The sequence below is a fragment of the Hippopotamus amphibius genome, chromosome 2 (genome assembly GCF_030028045.1).
Source record: "Hippopotamus amphibius kiboko isolate mHipAmp2 chromosome 2, mHipAmp2.hap2, whole genome shotgun sequence".
NCBI classification, from domain to species: Eukaryota; Metazoa; Chordata; class Mammalia; order Artiodactyla; family Hippopotamidae; genus Hippopotamus; species Hippopotamus amphibius.
Genome location: NC_080187.1, coordinates 212,930,618 through 212,952,961, shown reverse-complemented (window position 1 = coordinate 212,952,961; position 22,344 = coordinate 212,930,618). Strand labels below are relative to the sequence as shown.

Genomic DNA, 22,344 nt, shown 5'->3' with positions numbered 1-22,344 from the left:
AGGAGGGTGGGGGCTGGGGAGGGGTGAGGTTGGGGAGAGTGTGGGATTGAAGTGAAGAGTCAGGAGTGCTTTGGATATGCGTTTCATCTGAAATAGCAGGGGCTGGCAATTTTCTTCAAGGTAGCCTACTGAAAATTGTGTTTGAGGATGAGTATTTCACAGCAAATTGAAGGCTAGAGTAACAAAGAGAGTCAGCAATGCAAAGAAATAAAATTCTACTTTATGGGCTTAAAATTTAGAGTTTTCGGAATTTCCTAAGTGGTGCAGTGGTTAAGAATCTGCCTGCCAGTGCAGAGGACACGGGTTTGATCCCTGCTCCAGAAAGATCCCACATGCCGCAGAGCAACTAAGCTACTGTGCCCCCCAAAAAAAAATTAAAAAAAAAAAAATTTAGAGTTTTCTTGTAACTCTCCGGGAATCTAGTTCTCTGGTTATGAGGTACAAGTGTTTACAGAGGGAAGCCATATTTATGGTTGAGCCATATGGTAATTTCATTTTGTCTGGTGTTTCACGTATGCTTAAATTATTTTCAAAAGTGTTCTCATTTGTTGTATAGAATTAAAAGCATTTAATTAAACAGATGGCACTTAGAATGTGACAGATGATTTAGGGAAAAAATTGCATCAAAGGTAGTTCTTCACTGGTAAAATGCATTAGGCCAAGGAGGGTAAAAGGTCTGCTCTTGTGTCGATCACATACTTCTCTGAATCCTTCATGACAAGTGATGGAATGCCTCACATAAGACACTGGCACTCAGAATATGTTTATAGGAAAGTTAGGGACTGACTTAAATCTGTCACCTAATTGGTTTGGTATGTGCCTATTCCAGTGCTGCGCACTCGGTTGTTACAGGAAAAATATATGACCCAGGCCCAAGCTTTGCAGTCCAATTGGGGAGATATGAAGCAAAAGGACACAGTATGTTATAAAATGCTTAATAGACCCTGGGAACTACATTCAATATCCTGTAATAAACCATAATGGAAAAGAACATGAAAAAGAACATACATATATATAATTTAATCACTTTCCTATACACCAGAAACTAACACAGCACTGTAAAGCAACTATACTTCAGTAAAATAAAATAAAAGGTAAGTAGAATGTTTGCTACAATTATATAAATTAGGATAAATCCTATACTTCTAAAAATTAAACCTTTACCTCCATTGCTATAGGACTACAGTTGAATCAAGAGAAGTGGGGAGGTTATGTGACAATGCTGTGCTGTAAATACAATGAAACAGATTTAGAGGCATAAGAAACTAAATAACATGTTTATTTTTCATTTATTACTCCCTTGTAAATGAATTTGCTCTATTAGTTGAGGAGTCTTGTCCACTGAGAGAGAACAAAACCTGTTTTGGATGAATGTTACCAAAGACAGACAAGTAACTTCCTTCTCTGATGTTCTTCCTATGGAGTCTTCTCTTTGGGACACAGTTTCCTGGGAAGGCTTTCAGACGACTTGAGCCATAATCCTATTTCTACAAAAACAAGGAAGAATCTATGGAGGAGAACAACATCAACAAAGCCCAAACCATAGTATATTTCCCTTTGGGGTTGATTTTAGTAAAGAAAACAACATATGCAAGTTAAAACTTAGCTAAAGCTTCCTGTCTCCTTCCTCCCGATAACTTACTTCCTTGTAGGCCTTGGGCCAGTGTCTTCCTTAATGCAGCACAACTTCTGGTTTTGATCTGATCCTGGAATTCAGTGATGTTCATACTTCCATTGTCTAAAAAACAAGTCTGGTGTTGAGGTTCAACTGTATTCTGAATTTGCCTCCAAGGGTTAGCTATAGTCCATTAATTGCTAAAGGGTTTGTGGAGGTGTTTAGTATTTGCTACCTATTTTGTAATTGACAGGTGTTTCTGCCAACTTGAGGGTGTGTGTTGCATGTTGTTAAACCTGTTAAATGGGATTATTTTGGGCTGTAGATACTTGAATGAACCTAGTTCTCTGTTTTAATTATTAAGCCACATCCTGTTTGCAAATCAAGATCTGATTATTTGGGATTGTACCCAACTAACATTGCTCCACGTACTTTTTGGGATGCTTGATGGAGTTGATAAAGCCCAGGTAAAGTGACTAAATCTGATTATGTCATTTGACTGCATTCTTTGCTTTTCCTGAAACTAGTTGTTTGAAGCTATAGTCCTTGATGGTTATTATAAAGTTCCCATCCTGTACTGATGTTCACATACACACATCCCTATGAGTTACTTAGAATGCCATTGCCCCTGAACAAAATAATCCCCACCCCCGTTCCCCAGCCCTTTTATTCTAGGATGGAAGGAAGATTGTTATATGAGTATCTGGATCCTTCTGCAGCCATTGTCAACATTTGATTTACTTATCCTGAGATATTAAGTGACCAAGTTAATGTGGCATAATTCATTATGATCTGAATCTCCTAAAATACCTCCTTTGGCCATTCCTTCTATAATTATGCCCAGAACATAGGAGCTACTTAATTATTTGTTGGATATATTAAAATTAACTTAAAAGGGCTACTTTGTATAAAAGTTTGTAAAAAGGCTTTGTGGTTTTTATTTCTTTGATCATCAAAAAGAAGATGACTTGCCTGTTTCATTTAGAATTGATTGTCTTTCCTTTCAAGTTTCAAATTTGGAATATTAGCATGTGATTCCATGCAAAGGAGGATCCCACTATGCTGTGGTCCTAACTCAGGCTGCTCTTAACCCATCACAGAATTGGAGATGCACTGGAAATGCATCTAGAAAGTGTAGGAGGGAAACCAATAAGGGGCAGCTGGGCTGGGGAGAGAAAGTAATGCTGATTACTTCTCTCTGCTCTAATTGGACTAGTGGCTGTGTACGCTTTAACCTTTCCCATGACAAGGACAAGGCATAATCCTGCAGAAGACTTGACTGACACTTAAATATATTGTCTTAAAAGCAAAGAGGAAGAACAAGCCAGGAAGAGAGTTTTTCAGTAGAATGATTTTTCTTGTGAAGGGGTATGTGGAGGATGGAGGGATACATAAAGAGGAGAAATACAGTGTTTTGGGAAGAATAGGTAGCAGAAGCATCGTTTTTAGTGAGGGACAAAGTAATTGTGTTCCATTTAGAGTCCCTGGGCTTAGATTAGCTCAGCCTGCAATCCTTAACCAGCCTCTCTTCTCACAGCTGAACCCAAGAAGCTCAGCTTGGACAAGGTGTAGGTAGTCTGGGCCTTGTTTATGAACAATTTCAGTTTTATTTTCTGGAGCTATCGTTGCTTCCCCCTCCCCCTGCTTGAAGACCGATCACAGTAGAGGACTCAGAGTCTGAAACAAGATTTATTCAGGAGTCAGCCAGAGAATGTTTGTTAATCACTTTTTAAACTATGTGCCTTTGGCAAATCGCCTAATTTGCAAGTGGCTACTGCCACTTTTTTTTTTAATATGCCTACATTCCAAGCATTTCTGTGGCTAACAAGGAGATGATGAGTGTCTTCACAAACTTTGAAGGAGGATACACAGTAGAAGGAAGAACTTGGTGATTTTTTTCTTTTTTTTTTTTTTGGCTGTGTTGGGTCTTTGTTGCTGCATGCGGGCTTTCTCTAGTTGTGGCGAGCGGGGTCCACACTTCGTTGAGGTGTGTGGGCTTCTCATTGCGGTGGCTTCTCTTGTTGCGGAGCACCGGCTCTAGGCCCGAGGGCTTCAGTAGATGCAGCACTCGGGCTCAGAAGTTGTGTCCTGTGGGCTCCAGAGCACAAGCTCAGTAGTTGTTGACGCATGGGTTTAGTTGCGCCACGGCATGTGGGATATTCCCCACCCAGGGATTGAACCCGTGTCCCCTGCATTGGCAAGTGGATTCTTAACCACTGTGCCACCAGGGAAATCCGCTGATGATTTTAAAAATGAAACAAAATAAAAATAAAACGTCAAAGTCGCAGATCTGCCTCCCTCCCATCTCTTTCCACTCCACTTCCTCACCTCCACACAGAAAAGTGAAGCAGTGCATGGGAGGATTTTTGCCAGTGATACCTTCTATTTTGATTTGTTTTTGTTTTTAACAGCAGGGGTGGGCTTTTTTTTCTTTTCTTTCTTTCTTTCTTTTTTTTTTTTTTTTGCTTATAGCTACTCAGTCTTGCTGGGGCATGTTGTTGATTTCTTAGCCTGTTGAAGGCATAAACCTCAGTCCTTTTCCTAATGACTTGTCAACTGAAATAAAAGCGCACAACATGAGAGCTGTGAGTTTCAGTTTTATTTGGGGACGTACTGAGGACTACAGCCCAGGAGGCAGCCTCTCTAATAGCTCTGAGGAACTGCTCCAAAGAGGTAGTGGGGGATGTCAGCAAGCATATATGTGATTTTGGAGAAGGGGTATATGCAGTCAAGCACACATCTCAGTAGACGGCTACTGTTAATCATGGGGAACAGATATCTTAGTTAATGATTTTAGTGCTTTTCTAAGTATGGAAAAATGCAAGAAATTGGATTAATAAAATTTTCTCCCAAAAATATCTAACTATCTGAAGGCCTGTTCTGCTAGTTTTCCCAGAGCACAGAGTGCCTCATACTTGATCTCTGCTCTGAACTCCTATCAGGGTGTGTTGAAGGTCAGCGACTGCAGTGGCTAATCACCCAATCCTTGTAGAGTTGGATGGCAAGTGACATTCTGTAGGTAACAGTTATACAGAAGGAAAAGAGTTTTCCTGCCCAACCAGTACTTCTTTTAGAAATGAAAGAGGTGGGCTTCCCTGGTGGCACAGTGGTTAAGAATCCACCTGCCAATGCAGGGGATGTGGGTTCAATCCGTGGTCTGGGAAGATCCCACATACTGTGGAGCAACTAAGCCCATGTACCACAACTACTGACCCTGTGCTCTAGAGCCCGCGAGCCACAACTACTGGGCCCGCATGCTGCAACTACTGAAGCCTGCACTCCTAGAGCCCATACGCTGCAATAAGAGAAGCCACTGCACTGAGAAGCCTGCACACTGCAACGAAGAGAAGCCCCCCACCCCGCCCCATCCCCAAACCAGAGGAAGCCTGTGCACAGCAATGAAGACCCAATGTAGCCATAAAAAATAATAATAATAAATAATAAAATAAATAAAATATTTTTTAAAGAAAATAAATGAAAGAGGTTACTCTTATGTTTCTGCATTTTCCTAAAATTCTTCTGCTGGCCCTGGAAATAAGTGACAAGGTTAGAGTCAATGTGCATCAACAAGAGGTTTAACCAATTGGATAAGGAGCTTTCTCCCACCTTTGTGGGGCCACTGACCACAAGGTCAGCTGAAGAGAGGAGGTTGGGTCTGTAGAGTTGAGAGGTGTATATGTGAAGGGTTTTCTATGATCTGCCTCAAGGCTTATGGGTCTGTAGTCTGTTGTAATAGAGAAATAGGTTTGTTTTTCTTCTCTATTCCTTGCTGTAGTGAATAAGACATACTACTGGGTCAGGAACTTTTCTTTTTTATTTCCCCTGCATGTGTTTTAAGCTGCTGTTATTGCTTAAGCTCCCTGGCCATGCACTAAACCCTGATCTCTGGCCAGCAGTGGGGTGCTATCACTGTGTCCACATCTTGAGGTTGGCTGCAGCTTGGGTCTGGTGTGGAGCTGTCTTCTCTGGAAGTGTATGCTCAGATGCAGAAAGTTTGGGTGCTTGTCAGGTATCAGTAACAGCCTCCCTTTCTTTTTGTAAAGCTTTGGGATGGGAGCAAGGGAGATGGCTTACCAGGTACACTGTGCCCTGGATGAAAAGTTTAACTGCTGTCCTATTCAACCTTGTCCTGGTGGTAAGTAGTAACTAGGATCCCACTTGGTGGCTTTGGTCTTTTGACTAGGGCCACAATCCTAGTTTAAGGCAGATTCAGAGTTCCAAGCCCATGTCCCTTTTATATGTTGGAGTGTCAGCCTGTTTGCCATACAGGGTGGCATCACACAGTAATGGAGCCCTTAGGCTCCTGTAAGAAGCTCATGAAAAGCCCTCAGGGAAGCTGCTCCTATGGTGTGATTATTCTACAAGGCACCCTGCCCTTGGGCTCCTCCAGCCAAGTGGTAAAAGTGACCTTTTAGGAAAAGGGAAGTAGAAAATGGAAGGAAACTAGCATTTATTGAGTATCTGGCACTTGCTATATGTCATACCATCTAATATTCATAACAGCTCTGTGAGATCGGTGTTACACTCATCTTTCAGAACTGAGACTCAAAGAGGTTAAGAAATATGTCTAGGGTTGCACAGCTAGTAGTGGTGGAGCAGAAATTCCAGTCAGGTCTGTTTGCCTACCAAGATCTTGCTCTTTTTGCTGTGCGATTTTGGAGCAGTCTTCTCATAAATATCTTTACCAAGCGTTGTACCAATTACCAATCTGGAAAACTACTGGCCTCTGGTAGGATTAAGTTCTGATCACACTTTAGTGTTAATTACTTCAAATAGTAACTTCTAATATCTAATTGCTTTAATGGTTAGCACTCAGGTTGTAAATATTTTGATCCCTGGCCCATTGTTTTCAGATTCCAGTAGTATTCTAGCTGGCTTCCTCCCTCCCATTAGTATTTGTTAAGCAACTGTAATTTGTTAGTAGCACTGGTCCAAAGAATATTAACGAGCTGTCCCTGTCCTTAAAGAATTTACAGTCTCATGCCACAAAGCTACAGTAATCAAAACAGTATGGTACTGGCACAAAAGCCAACACATAGATCAATGGAACAGGATAGAGACTCCAGAAATATACAGGCACACCTATGGTCAATTAATTTATGACAAAGGAGGCAAGAATATACAATGGAGAAAAGAAAGTCTTTTCAATAAATGGTGCTGGGAAAACTGGACAGCTCCACGTAAAAGAATGAAATTAGAACATTTTCTAACACCATATACAAAAATAAACTCAGAATGAATTAAAGACCTAAATGTAAGATCAGATACTACTGAATGGGAGAAAATATTCACAAATGATATGACCAATAAGGGATTAATATCCAACATATATAAACAGCTCATGCAACTCGACATCAAAAAACAACCCCATTTAAAAATGGGCAGAAGAAATGAATAGACATTTTTCCAAAGAGGAAATGCAGATACCCCAAAGGCATGTGAAAAGATGCACAGTGTTGCTAATCATCAGGGAAATGCAAATCAAAGCCATGATGAGGTATCAGCTCACACCTGTCAGGATGGCTATCATCAAAAAGAACACAAATAACAAATGTTGGTGAGGATGTGGAGAAAAGGGAACCCTCCTACAGCATTGGTGGGAATGTAAATTGGTGCAGCCATTGTGGAAAACTGTGGAGGTTTTCTCAAAAAAACAAAAAATAGAGCTACCATATGACTCAGCAGTTCCACTCCTGGGTATATATCCTAAAAAAACAAAAACACTAATTTTGGAAAAGATACATGCACCCCAGTGTTCATAGCAGCATCGTTTGCAATTGCCAAGATATGAAAGCAACCTAAGTGTCCACCAACAGATGAACGGCCAAAGAAGATGTGTGTGTGTGTATGTGTATACACACAATGGAATACTACTCAGCCATACAGAAGAAAATTCTGTGAGTTGCAGCAACATAGAGGGACTTGGAGGGCATTATGCTAAGTGAAGTAAGTCAGACAGAGAAAGACAAGTACTGTATGATATCACTTACATGCAGAATCTAAAAAAGTATAATGGGGACTTCCCTGGTGGTGCGGTGGTTAAGAATCTGCCTGTCAGTGCAGGGCCGGGAAGATCCCACATGCTGTGGAGCAAATAAGTCCATGTGCCACAACTGCTGAGCCCACATGCTGCAACTACTGAAGCCCGTGTGCCTAGAACCTGTGCTCCATAACAAGAGAAGCCACCACAGTGAGGAGCCCACACACCGCAACGAAGAGTAGCCCCTGCTTGCCACAACTAGCAAAAGCTCGTGGACAGCAACAAAGACCTAACACAGCCAAGAAATATATAACTAACTAAAAATAAATAAATAAAAAAAATACAACAAACTAGTGAATACAGCCAAAAAGAAGTAGATTCACAGATAAAGAGGACAAACTAGTGGTTACTGGTGGGGAAGGGGGGAGGGGCGATAATAGGGGTGGGGGAGTGGGAGGTACAAACTATTGAATGTAAGATAGGCTCAAGGGTATATTGTACTACACAGGGAATGTAGCAAATATTTTTTAATAACTTTAAATGGAAAGTAATCTTTAAAAGTTGTATGAGAGTTTTTGTGTGTGTGTGTGTGGCGCATGGGCTTAGTTGCTCCGCGGCATGTGGGATCTTCCTGGAGCAGGGATCGAACCCATGTCCCCTGCATTGGCAGGCAGATTCTTAACCACTGCGCCACCTAGGAAGCCCCTGTATGAGATTTTTAAATTAATTTTTTAAAAATTTATTTGGTTGCACTGGGTCTTAGTTGCAGCTTGCAGGCTCCTTAGTTGTGGCTCTCGGGCTTCTTAGTTGCAGCTCTCCAGCTCCTTAATTGCAGCACATGGGCTCCTTAGTTGTAGTATGTGAATTCTTTGTTGCGGTGTACACGTGGAATCTAGTTCCCTGACCAGGGATGGAACCCTGGCTCCTTAGTTTCAGCTCTCAGTCTTCTTAGTTATGGCTTGCCAGCTCCTTAGTTGCAGCACATGGGCTCCTTAGCTGTGGCATGCGAATTCTTAGTTGTGGCATTGGGAGTGCAGAGTCTTAACCACTGCACCACCAGGGAAGTCCCTAAATTAATTTTTTGAAAGACTTAAAGAATTTATAATCTCTAGAAGTGGGAATACAGACATATGGTAAAGTGTGATTTTTTGCTGATAACTAAGGACAGGTGCTCTGGGAACACCAGATGTGTGTGTGCATTCCGGGGGCGTACATTTTGAGAAGACTTCCAATAAGAGCTATCTAATAAGATCTGAAAGCAGTTAATGGAGGTGGAGGTAGTAATCCACACAGAGAGAAATGCATGTAGGAAAGGCCTTTAGGAAAGAAGCTTTTATGACATATTCAAGAAACTCCAGGTCACTGGGGTCAGTATGAAGCACACAGCTCTGTGGTGGATCAGCAAGTTCTGAAGCTAACAAGGTGGTAGATGCAAGGTCATGAAGTGTCCTGCTGAGCCCTGATAAAGAACATGAACTTTATCTTAAAGTCAAGGAAGGCCAGTAAAAGCCATTAAATAGGATAAGTGATGTGACTAAACTGGCTGCATTTGGGATTGGTTGGGAATAGGACTAGAGGCAGGAAACCCAGTTAAAAGGCTCTTACAGTCATCTAGATAAAAGATAAGAGTGGCTGAAGTGGGTTGACAGCTGTACAGACAGAGAAAACTAGAAAGATTGAAGAAAAATTTAGGAAGTGGATGCCCATTGACAGATAAATGGATAAAGAAGGTGTGGTACATATACAGAATGGAATATTACTCAGCCATAGAAAAGAATGAAATAATACCATTTGCAGCAACATGGATGAACCTAAAGATTGTCACACTAAGTGAAGTAAATTAGACAGAGAAAGACAAATATCATATATCATATCACTTATATGTGGAATCTTAAAAAATGATACAAATGAACTTATTTACAAAACAGAAACAGACTCAGATGTAGAAAACAAACTTATGGTTACCAAAGGGGAAAGGTGGGGGGAAGAGATAAATTAGGAGGTTGGGATTAACATGCATACTACTATATTTAAAATAGATACTCAACAAGGACCTACTGTATAGCACAGGGAACTCTATTCAGTATTCTGTAATAACTTATAAGGGAAAAGAATCTGAAAAAGAAAAGATACATGTATATGTATAACTGAGTCACTTTGCTGTATACCTGAAACTAACACAACTTTGTAAATCAACTATATACTCCAATATGAAATTTAAAAAAAATTTTAATGAAAAAAAATTTAGGAAGTGGAGTACTTGAAAGTGGGGGTTATGATGGAGAGGGGGATAGGGCAAACAGTAGGAGAGCAAGGGAAGGAGAGAAGGAGTGAAAAAAGAGTCAGATTGATTAAGAGGTTAGAGGCGGGTGGGAATTATTAAAAGTCAGTTTGATTTTGGACCTGTTGAGTGTGAGGTGTCTATTATTTAGCAGACAGTTGACTATATGGGACTGAAGCTTGAGAGATTTCTGAGTCTAGAAGTCACCTAGGATGATAGCTAGCCTTCAGATGGAGAGGAGGACTGGAGACTGGAATCCAAAGTCTTGAGTAAATAAAGAAGTGACCAGGAAGTTGCAGTGTCGTGACAAGGAGAGGCTCAAGATTTTACAGCTGAATGTCATGAGCTACAGAGGAGAGGTGGTGGTTGTTGTTTCACTTGATGATAGAGGGTGGATGGCCTGGAAGCAGCCCCATATCTCAACCCTAGGATGTGAGAAGGAGCTGCCTCTCAGAGCAAGTTGTAGGGGACTTACCCTGGGGAGCACCAGGCTTCAGTTAAGGAGAAAGTAGATAAGGCTGCGATGTTTGTAGTTGAATAACCATGGAATAAGGTTCCAGAGGGTTGGCAGGGGTGGATGATGTGTAGTACAGGTGACCTGCTGGAGGAGAGGAAACAACCCTCATAGGAATGCGAGTGTAGGCCCCGAAATGAGCAGAGGCATTTATGTATTGGGCAGAGTGACAGAAGATGATAGCAGTATGACACGGTAGATTTCCATAACTATAAGACTGCCAAGAAAATAAGTCCCAGAGACAAGCAAAAGTTCATGTGTATGTATATATATATATATATATATATATATATACATACACACACGAGAATTTAATATATGGTAAATGAAGCATTTCCAATCTAAAGTGAAAAGATGTAGTTGTCAGTAAATATGTAGGGATGACTGGTTATCCATTTGGAAAAATTTTAAATCTTTATCTCATGTCAAGCACAAAAGTAAATTCCAGGTGTATTCAAGATCTAAAGATATGCCATAAAACTATTAGAAGGAATCAAAGGAATGATTCATGTAGTCCCAGGGTAGAGGAGGCCTTTCTAAGCAAGCCAATAAAGGAAATGACTAACAGATTTGACTACATACAAATTAAAGCAAAAGAGCCCATAGGTTAAAAAATAAAGGGCAAATTGAGGCACATATTTGCAATCGTAAAAGACAAGGTTAAAAATCTAGAAAGAGCTTTGCAAATCAATAAAAGAAAATTAACTTTAAAAAAAGCGCAAAGACAAACGAACTTATGTACGAATTAGAAACAGACTCACAGACAGAGAGAACATACTTGTAGTTGCCAAGGGGGAGGGGAGGAGGAAGAGGGATGGGCTGGGAGTTTGGGGTTGGTGGATGCAAACTATTACATATAGAATGGATAAACAACAAGGTCGTACTGTATAGCACAGGGGACTATATCTAGTCTCTTGGGATAAACCATAATGAAAAAGAATAAAAAAAAAGAATATATATGTGTATGAGTCATTTTGATGTACAGCAGAAATTAGCACAACATTGTAAATCAGCTATACTTCAATAAAAAAATTTTTGTTGGAAAAAAAAGTGCAAAGAAGATGACCAGTAAATACAAAGCAATACTCAAATTCAACCATTATTAAAGAAATAGAAATTAAAACAATGCTGTGTCTCTTTATCAATCAGGCTGGCACAGGTGAAAAAGAATTGGGATAGTCTAGTTCTGGAAGGACAGAAAAATGGGCCAGTATGTGTTGATTCAGATAAACCAGTACAATAATTTGGAAGAGTAATTGGCAGCGTCAAAACTAAAAACTTTCAGATTTTTGGCCTAGCATTTCCACCTCTAGGAATTTTCCTACCAAAATCTCTCACAACTGCTTTAAAAAAGAATATACATATGAATATTTACTAGAGTATTGTTTATAATATCGAAAACTTAGAAGCATTCCTAAATGTCCACAAAGAGAAGTTAGGAGTTTCAACTTTTTGAAATTAAAGTATATCTGGGAGTTCCCTGGTTGGCTAGTGGTTAGGACTCTGGGCTTTCACTGCCGTGTCCCCTGGTCGGGAAACTGAGATCCCACAAGCCACACAGCGCAGCCAAAGGGAAAAAAAAAAATGAAAGTATATCTCCAAAATGGAATTCCATTCAACACTTACAAATAATGATGTAGATCTCTATATACTGACATTAAAAGACCTGCAGACCATTTTGGTAAGTGGAAAAAAGTTACAAACTAATATGTATTAGGATCTCATTTTGTTTTAAAAATAAATAAATCTACATATTTACAAAAACTGGAAAATGTACGAAGTGTTAACCAAAGTTATCTGTTAGGATCTAGAATTAGAGAGAGATGTTCTCCTTCCAGGGGGAGAGAGGGGTGGAGGAGGACAGATTAAGTTTTAAAAGTAGAGGAAAAAAGAAAACTTTTAACTACAACTTTTACAAAAGAAGACAGAAGGGAGAACGTTCAGGATTCACCTATGGGCTAGCTGGATCATATCAATACTCTTGAGTAAGGGTTAGTAGTCTGTGAAGAGTGAAGAATCTTAGGAGTCGTGGGAGGAGGCACCACGGTCCAGACTGAATCCAGCAGCACTAGGAGGGGCTGGAGGCTCAGGGCAGTTGGCTTCTCAGACTCCCACTTTACTGGGAGAAGTTTAACAGGGGTGGCCTTGCCTCTTCCCCTAGATACACCAATGCTCTTGTGTGTCAGCTGCTTCCCAGACTTGAAATACCTTTTCCCCTCTTGGTAACTGGAAAACACCAACTCAAGGTTCAAGGTCCTGCTCAGAGGTCCGCTTCTAAGGTCAAGCTTCCCTCTCTGCCTCCAGAAAGAGAGGCAGCCATAATATCTACTGTAGCCTTTGTCAGAGTGTTTTGTAATTGTTTATATTTGTCTCTCCCATGAAACTGTGAGCTCCTCAAGGGCAGGGACCAGGGCTTGTTTTTCCTTTTTAAGTGCCCTAGCACAGGTCCTGATGCACAGTAAGAACTCCGTATATCCTGGTTAGAATCAGTGGGAAATGAATGATTCCAAGGGCTCTCATTAGGCCAGGTATGGAGAGAGGAAGCCTGGATGCCATGCATTTGAAGGTGGGAGGGGGAGGGAGCAAAGCAGGCGTGGAGAACCAGCATTGGCCCCAGCAAGGAGAGTGCCAGGACTGGGGGGCAGGACAGGCCTGAAGGAGTGGGATGTGCCAAAGGCTGGCTTGACTTCCCTAGTTTCCACTCCAGAAGCCAAACCATATGCCACTTTATAACCAAAGCGAGTGGTGTTTTCTTCATGCTGCTAAGATTCTGTGAATTAAACACATTGATATGATGGAAACGTTTTGATTCAGAGAGGAGTAGGGTGGGTCGAGGGACAGGCTATTTTGTACTAAGGTAAAGATGGGGTTTCTGGGTACCTTGTTGCAGGAATGAGTTCTCCCTTCCAGAGAAGTAGAAAGACCTGAATCTTTGGATTCTTGGACCCTCGGGGTCTTCAGAGCAGTGTCTGAAAAGGCACTTTCTGAATGTCTGAGTATCTTTTTACTGTTCCCCATCCCAATCCCAGAACTTCAGAAGTAGTAGGTTTGGGTGTGTAAAAGTAATCTCTGCATTAACTGTTTGCCATTTATACCTGATTGTTGTGTAGCACAATCACTATGCATATATAGCGTTAAATATGCATTAAAAAATTCTAGCATCATTCATTTTTTTTTCAGCAAACATTTATTGAATGACTACCGTGTGTCAGGCACTGGGAATACAAAGACACTGAGATTGGTCCCTGCTGTTGAGGAACTCACAGCCTTGATGAGGAGACAGACAAATAAACAGTGTATATTAAGATACCTTTTATGAAAAATGTATGTATATGTTCCTTCATGATCACATAGGAAGATCTCTTAGGAAAGGATGGGGGGACTGACAGAAAGTTTTAGAAAAGGAAAACCAGATTTGTTTCTTAATCAGGTGAGATATAAAGGCAATGCAAAGTTTGCTTTAACTGGAGGAAGCAATATATGCAAAGAAAAAGGGAGAAAATGTGGCATTTTCAGGGTTCTGTAGAGAGTTCATTTTGCTCCCATGAGAGTTCCCTCCCAGGAGCAGAGAAGGACGAGGGTAGAGTTTGTATAATCATCCAGCGGATTCTGCACTTTATCCTGAAAGCTGTGGGGAACCATTGTGGGATTTTGAGCAAAGGTTGTCATAATCTGATTTTCATAAAAGATCACAAAGGATAATAGGTTGAAATGGGATATACATGGAGGCAAGGAGAGCAACTGAGATTTTTTTTACAGTCCAGGTGAAAATTCACAAGAGGCTAACTAAATTAAGGCATTGACCCAATGGATGTGGGAAGATGGTGATGATGTCAAGAGTCAGTTAGGATTTTGTAGTTATAACACTTAGTTGGGTCTTTCTTTTTAACTGCTGTATTCTCAGTGCTTAGCACCGAGTTTGACACATAGTAGACAGTCAATAAGTATGAGTGAATGAACTTGTGATCTATTCAGAAAGACAGGGAAAGGAGGAGGTTTCTAGTCTGGGTAAATCAACAGATGGTGCTGTTATCAAACTGAGAGAGAAGGTCAGCCAGGAAGAGGAATGAAGAGTTAGTTCATTTCTGCATTTAAGATTTGAAGTGTTTTTGAGACATTTGAGTGGAGGTATAGGAGTCTAGAGCTCCGGAAGAGTTGGCCTGGAAAGGTAGATTTGAGAATCATCAGTCTACCACGGTAGTGGATGACATTGTCCAGAGAGAGTGTAAAGCGAGTGGAAAAAGAGAATCTGGAATGCTGAGGACACCGGCACGTAGGGGTAGGTGAAGGAAGAGGAGAATGAGGAAGCATGTTCAAAGAGTTAGAAGGAAAATCAAGACAGAGCTGTGTCCCGTAAGCTAAGGGAGTTTAGTTTCAAGAAGGTCAGGGCTGTCCAAGCTGCCAGGAGATCCCGGAAGTGAGTGTCAGTAGAATGCTGTCTCTGTACAGCAGGGACTTTTGTCTGTTTTGATCACTGTTGTATCCCCAGCACTTGGAACAGCCTGTCACATAGTAAGCGCTCAATAAATAGCTGTTGAATGAATGAATGAATGTATTGAAAAGGATCCCTTGAGTTTAGTTGCAGAACTACAGGCCCTTGGTGAAGGCATTTTCACAGGAGTGATGGTGAAGGAAGCCAGATGATAGTGGACGGAGGAGTAGAAAGGATGTCAGAAAGTGGCTACAAAGAGAGGACTAAGGAAGGCCAACTCCGTGAGCACCTCTCATGTGCTGGGCACTGAGCTAAGCACTTTACACACCTTAACTCATTTAATCTTCTCAACAGCCCAATAGGGTAGGTACTGTCGTGATCACCAGATGAAGAACCTCCAGCTCAGGGGGAAAATAACTTGCTCAGGGTCCCACAGCTAGAAAGTGTGAGACCCAAGATTTGAACCCAGATCTGCCTGACTTGGAAATTCAGCACTGAGCTGCTCAGGCTACGTTTCCTCTAGAGTTTCTTTGTGACAGGAAGGAGAGAGAGTGACTCTTTGAGATGACATGGAGTTGAGACTAGGAAGACGTGCAAATATTTTAATAATGTTGGGAGAGAATCAACAAAAATAATTTGAGGATTTGAGGGAAAAGGGAAATAATTTATACAAGAGGCACCTGAGGAGAGTTGCAGAGCACAGGTGAAAGGAAGCCCCTGCCACCGAGGTAGGAAGAGGAAAAGGTAAAGACCAGTTGTGTATCGCAGGTGTGTTTGTCAGGGAGGAGAGGGGAAGGTACAAGTGGATGAGGGTTCCCTTCTGATTGTCTGAGAGTAAAGGAGGTGGTGATCCAGTTATGGACTTGGAGAAAGTGGTACAAGTCTGAAATAGCTGTTGCAGAAAATAGAAAAAAGCAGTGATGGAGAAGGAGATTTTCAGGATGGCGTCAAGGGCCCAACCAAGATGAGAGACCAGGATTAGGTGCACGGAAGGCAGGTGTTAGATTAATCTAGGTTGAGGGTTTTGCAACAGAAGAAAGGGACAGGCCGTTGAGAGTATTGGCTAGATTGTGTTTGAGGTGATGGGTACCACTTCTAGGGTAGCAGTGAAGGAGGTGAAGATGTGAGAGGATTGATAACAGAAAGGAAATGGAAGGATCATAGTACTGGCATCTGAAAAAAGTTCAACAGTGTCATTTTAGTGGTAAAAGGGTCTCAGTTTCCCTTGTTCTCAAGAGTTCCACACCCAGAGCTGACCTCTGATGAATAAAGCTAAATTGTGCTAAAGAGAGGGCACAAGGGTAGAAAACTAACGGTGGTTATCACTTCAGAGAAGAGGGGTGTCAGAGATAACTTTTTTTTTTTTCTGTAAATACTTCTAGGCTGTTTGAATTTTTATAACTTCTTAAATTAAAAAAACATATATACAAACAAACTTTTCAGTGAACCCAAAGAAAAGAGCAGGCTCACGTGAAAGCAGGGCGATGAGGTAGCTGCGGAGTTCAGAACAGTGGTCTGGAATGGGACCTCAGGGTATGTGACCGGTCTGTGGAATCATGAAGTACTGGCTCTGCAGACGAGCAGCTGGGACCTGGTCCCACCCTGATATTGTTTACCAGGAAGGAAGTGGGAGCCCCACGACTCCCTCTGCTTGGCAACAGCAGAACCAGAACCAGAACTAACCCTTCCTGATCTCCCAGTTCAGTGCTCTGTTTTCCATGCTGCTTCCTGAGCACTTGAGTCTTCAGAATTTCCCTCTGTCCCGCCCGGGCTCATTCTGAGTATGCCCGTGTGATTACTGGTGATCTGGCTGTTTGCCAGACCCTGCTTCCCACACCTCAGTTCTTCCCTGCGCAGGGCATGTGGGTGTTTGTAGAGGTGGCTGGCTTGTCCCCTGCCTATTTCCTGTTCTCTTCAAAGTAGCAACTTGGAGGCGGAAAACCACAATGATGGTCTCTATTTACATCCTTTTAAATGACCCATTGTCCCTCCTGTTTTGCCAGCTCTCACATCACCGCCTCCCCCGGTCCTTCCCCCTCAGAGCTTGTTTAAGCAGCAGCCATGACTGTGTCTTCTTTATCAGCCCAAACCCACATGAGTCACTGAGAGCGCTTAGGACAGGGATTCTTCACCGTGAGATCGGTGGCCGGCGGGGGGAAGGATGAGCCCTTAAATTAGGGGCATCGTGTGAGTGGAAAAATCCTTTCATTTTTGTCGGATCTTCAAAGGAGTCTGTGACCTTCCCTCCTAAAAGACCACAGATATAGAGGATGGAGTGTGGGTGTGTTTTAGAGAAACAAAAATATAATAACAACAGCAATTAGATGTTTACTTGTCTTCTAAGTAATAGCTCAGATAAGCCTGGTGTTTGTGCAGCCTCTCTCATCATCAGGACAGTGACCGTGGCAGTTGCGAATAGATAGTTGTGATTTCTCCTCAGTTTGGTGGACTGAGGTCCAGAGGATTAAGACTTATGGTTCAGGACTTTTGCCCTCTTTTGCATGCCTGCCTGGGTAGATGTGCACATGAGCTCTCCACACAATGATACTGGGGTTCTGCAACGTGTGGGGTCAGGTGGGGACAAGGAGACAAGGGATGAGGCTGTAGTTTAAGGAGAGATAGTCTTTTTACAATTTTTTTCATGCATGCCTCTCAGTGAAGCCCTCCTTGGTCTTTAGGATTTGTAGAGATGGCCTGCCTGCTTAAAGAACTTGGGATGGCCCTTCACATTCTGCTTTGAGCGTGCTCTCTGCCCTGAAAGTCTGGTTGTCCTTCTGTGTTGTGGGGATGAATCTTCAGGGTTTAGAATGGAGTTGTGAGTTGGCTTATCCCAGAATAGCCTCGAATTCTCTTCTGTCTCCAGGGTTTAAGCAAGTATTAGTGGGGGGCAACAGGGTATTCACAGGCAGGGGAAAGAATAAGTTTGCTTATGATTGTAGGAAAGGGACTCCGATTGGCTTACTTCTTGGCCGGTCTGAAAGCCAAGGTGTAGCCTTATGGTGTAGTAATCAAGAGATTTGATCGGGCTTCCTTGAGATGGTTCAAGGCTCCTGGGTTTCTTCTGCCTAGCGTTGGATAACATTTGGGATTCCAGTTTGGTTCTTAATCCTCTCTCCCTGGTTTCTGCCAGATCATCCTACCCCTGACTTTGTAGTTCCATAGGAATTCATGGATGTTGCGGTGCCAGTGGCGATGAATGTGGCTCCAGAAAAAGAATAGAGAGAGGGAGTCCACTGAGGTTCAGGCTTGGGGCGGTACCATCTGAACTACGCTGAAGGTCACAGAGAAGAACCAGTGGGAGGGTGGGAAGAGACAGTGCATTAGTGTTTTGGTTTTGGCTTTTTTTTTGTCCTGTATAGACTGGAATCTGTTGAACTATATTAGATAGTATGTTGTCTCCTACTGGGTAGCTTTCCACTGTTGGGCAGAAGTCTGCCTTGAACAGAGAACCTGTTTGGGAAGAGGAAGGAAGGAAGCAGGATGGGCTGGTGACCATGTACCTTTGCTGGAGCGCCAGCTAGGTCATCTCAGGCCTCCTTTGCATAGAAAATCCTCCTATCATCTGCTTCATCTGCTCACATTAGCTCCTGAGCTTTTACAAAGTTGGAAGCCTTCATCTGGAGCCCTCCGGAGCAGTGCTACTTCAAGTACCAGTGTATGATGAGATGAGGAGCATATGCACCAGAATGTAAAACTGTTCCCTTCAACAAGAAAACCTTTTTATGAAAAACTGTTAGACCTAAACAGTGTGTTTGCTCTGACATAATTGCCTTACATTCTGGAGTCATATAAACTTCCTATCTGGCGACCAACCAATAACACTGTTTGCAAATCAGCAGCTAATCTGCAGACCACACTTGACTGGCAATACTCTAGAGCCGCCTCTAGTTCAGAAGTGGTTGTCGAGGTCTTGGAATCATGTGCTTGGCCTCTACAAGTCACAGAGAGCCCCGGTTACAGAGAGTTGCTGCCAGGTCAGTCATACGCGAGCCAAGGCGGGTTGCTGGTGCGAGCGGAGCATGACCGAAGTGAACAGGTGACTCGGCAGTGCCTGTGCCAAGGGCAGGTGTCCGTCCCCTTTTCCCTCTTACTGCAGGCACACAAGCTGAAGGCACTAGAGCTAGGGAACCTCCTGTAGGGCCTTTTTTGCCTGTTGTTTCTGGGGGCGGGTCAGCCACACTGAGTTTATTGTCCTGTCCTTGCAGAAAAACGGCACGCATCACAGGACTCGTTGGTTATCCTTGTTGTCTCTCCCGGATGTGACCAATTCCCTTCTTTGGAGTCTGTGGAGAATTGTAAGTACCACCTTGTTCCCTGTTCTAGAGGGGCACGCACTTGTCTGGAGCTATAACTCCGCATGGCCTGGCCTAAGTTGTGATGCTAGGCCTGGAGCCGTCCATGAGTGTGGGGACCAGGGGTCACCAAGTGCCCAGAGCCATCTAAGGTGAGTTTTTCCTACGCACCCTAACCAGCATCTGACAGTTTGCTGTGACCATCACACTGGCTATTCACTGAGTCCCACAGGACACCTGCCTTCTGGACTGAATATAATCCTATTAGCATTTTAGGAACTTGTACACCTTGCTAATTTTCTCTAAGGGACCCTACTCTGGGAGAGAAGGAGTTTTTGGCCATTTGAACTGAGATGATACCAAGTCATTCGTCCTGTGGCTGCTGCCTATCTTCCCTGAGCAGTGGCACGTGGGGACGTCTCAGTCTGCAAAGTGAGCATTCAGGTCTCAGCTTCTTTCTCACATTCTTGATGGAGTAGCTGAAGCTTGGAGACAAAAGGAAAGGAGGGTGATTTCAAAGCCTCTGGGAACACTGTAACCTGGACTCACCTCTCCAAGCGTCCCTCTCCCCTTCATACTTTGAGCTAAAGCCTGGCAGGAATTCATGTTTCAGGTGAGGAAAGTGACCCACAGGGCAGGTGCTGCTTTGTAGAGGAATCTGTGCCAGCCTGCCTCTCCTCATACACCATCTTCCAGGGCCTCAGAGCCACTGGGTGACCACTTTCCTACTCTGGCCCCAGGCCTGAGTGTGGCCCTGCTTGCTCAGGGAATGCCTCCTCTTTGAAATAAAAAAAAAAAAAGTGGGTTTTTATTTTTTTATCTTGGCCATGCCACCAGCATACAGGATCTTAGTTCCCCAACCAGGGATCAAACCCGCACCCCCTGCAGTGGAAGTGTGGAGTCTTAACCACTAGACCACCAGGGAAGGCCCTTGTTATTTTTTAATTCAAGGACTTATGCAGAACATGTGATTGTAATCTGAGAGTAGAAATCCTTGACCAGATGGGGCCATTTCTGTCATTTCAGACACCCTGACCGTAAACGATGAGCAGTGTTTCCTCCTCTCAGAGACTGTCTGGGGCGCCCTCCGAGGTAACAGGAGGGGGCTGACGCTGGGAGAGAGAGAAGGGTGATGTGGGAAGGTCGGCACTGGTGGGGTCGGGGGCAGGCCTGGGGACCCGGCAAGTACCCCCACCTGAGGAAGCTTGCTCTAAAACGGAGACCAGTTGGAGCGTTTCCCCAGCTCCCTGAAGGGAGTGTTCTCCTTACAGCTGTCTCTAGAAATTGACAGGTGTCAGCTTGTGCAGGGGCAGCCGCTCCCCCGGGCAGGTGCTCTGGGGAAGCAGTGGGAGTCCCTACAGGCTGATGTCAGGGTGCCAGCAGGGGGCAGACAGCTGGGGAGAGGGGCCCCTCTGCCACAAACGCTGCTTTTTCAGCTCTCACTATAGACACGACTGGAAAGATTCTTTAAAAAGGAAAACTCTAGAGCAAGAGAAATAGATAAATGTCAAAAAAGAGGTAAATAGTGGTAAAATATGTAGAATTCTATTATTTGGGGAGAAAATGAGGACTTTGATAGCTAACGGGTGATAGGCCCCTGCCTTTCCTCTTGATTTACTGAAGAGGTATTTGGTGCCTAGATACAGACTTAGCCAAATACCTCTACCACTTTTGGTAAAAGCTCTGCCAGTGAATGATGGGGGGAGTTCTCACTGAACTCCAAACCTTGTTTTGGTTTGCCTTTATTCCCTAGCTCTTCCTCCCCTCCCCTGTGTTTTGGAGAAATAGCATGCCAACTCCCCTTTCTGCCCTCTTGTACCTTTTGTGCGGGTGCTAACAGTTAGGTTAAGGTAGGGGAGTTCTGGGACCGCAAGTGCTAGGCGTCAGAGTCAGACTGGAGAGAAGCCCAGATGGTACACCGGAAACCTGCCTCATATGAGGTACTGAGTGACCGTGAAAGTCTCACAGATTCTTAAATTCTGAAAATTTAGGATTCTGGGAATCCTTCACAGGATTTCTGGTTGATTTTCAGAAGTGAGGCCCCAGCTGTTGTGAACATCTGGTGCTCTGGGCTCCGCATGCCTTCCCTTGGGCTTTACTGGAATCTGGGAGTCTGTGTCCAGTCTTCTGGGGCAGTTGTTGCCTGCCACACCTCAGCTCCCTGTAGCTGGTTCTCTTCTCAGGCTCTGCAGAGGAAAAGTGGGTGCTTCTTTGTCTTCTAGGTTCAGTTGTGGACCCACAAGTTCATGATCTCATTGAGTTTATGAAACTCAAGTTTATGATCACATTTTCACAATTCAGTCTGGGAGAAGTGAAGGGGCAGCAGATTGGGGGCCCCTTTTTCTCAGCTCCCTTAGCTCTTGATGGGTATTATCCATGGAAAGCTTTAACCTCTTGTGAGCTGGCTTGTCGCTGCATCTGTCCTCATAGGCACACAGCTTGGCCTCTCTTCTTAGTACCTTTGTGAATTCAAGGCTTAGGAAGTATCAGTGTGAGGCATGTGGGTTAGTGTATTGCTAGGAGGGGCCCCGTACACTGCCACCTCCCACAATAAAATGCAGGGTAAAAATAGGTACTGGCCTCCTACTATCCCCTTTTCGTAACTGTTGAGAACCATCCAGCCTACACTAGATCCCTCTCCCTGTGTGCCCAAGCATCGTGCTCTGTCACGTGGGGACCTTCCAAATGGTTCCAGCTCTTTTCCTACCTCCCTCAGTCCTTACCTCTGCCTCTCTACTTCCCTGTAGGTCTAGAGACTTTTAGCCAGCTTGTGTGGAGATCTCCTGAGGGCACGGTGAGTGTGGGCCCTCAAAAAGGGCTCCTTTGAAATCTCTGGGGTTTGTTCCCGATGTTGAGAGTCCTGGAAATATCTTATTTTGCCTTAGAGTCCTAGTGGCTTGAGATGGCCCCAGAAAAGAGTATTCAAGGAGATATGGGTGGAAACTGGTTTGGTAGATTTTGTCAGTTGGGGTATAACTTAGTTCCCCTGAGTCATTATTTAGTAATGACCTTGAGACCACACTGCTTTGAAGAAAATATCAACAGTCAGTGAAAACCTGGAATGTGTGGGCTACGTGGTGTGTGGAATGAGCTGTATTTGGCTGGCATGGGACAGCTACTCTCTGGGCAGGTATTTGCTTATGGTCATTGAGGTAGAGGTGTGGGATGTTTGTGGAGATTGTTACCCTGCAGAACAATCAGAACGTGGCTTTTCAGGGATCTCAGAAGAC

General features: G+C 43.4%; 1 protein-coding gene and 1 long non-coding RNA gene across 3 annotated transcripts in view; one reads left to right on the top strand and one right to left on the bottom strand.

The window, feature by feature from the left end:
- Window positions 1-22,344, top strand: part of HEXA (hexosaminidase subunit alpha) — a 31,417-nt gene that overhangs the window by 964 nt on the left and 8,109 nt on the right. For both annotated transcript variants that reach the window (XR_009051444.1, XM_057723226.1), the window contains exons 2-4: window positions 19,028-19,117; window positions 20,141-20,206; window positions 21,862-21,908. Coding sequence is in view for 1 of the 2 variants with exons in the window: in XM_057723226.1 (XP_057579209.1) it covers window positions 19,028-19,117; window positions 20,141-20,206; window positions 21,862-21,908 (203 nt within the window). In the remaining variant the exon portion in view is untranslated. The remainder of the gene's footprint in view (window positions 1-19,027; window positions 19,118-20,140; window positions 20,207-21,861; window positions 21,909-22,344) is intronic.
- Window positions 1,263-16,530, bottom strand: LOC130845673 (uncharacterized). Its single transcript, XR_009051445.1, has 3 exons — window positions 16,293-16,530; window positions 1,643-1,738; window positions 1,263-1,487 (listed from the first exon to the last, which is right to left on the bottom strand). It is a non-coding gene; the product is annotated as an uncharacterized LOC130845673 (long non-coding RNA).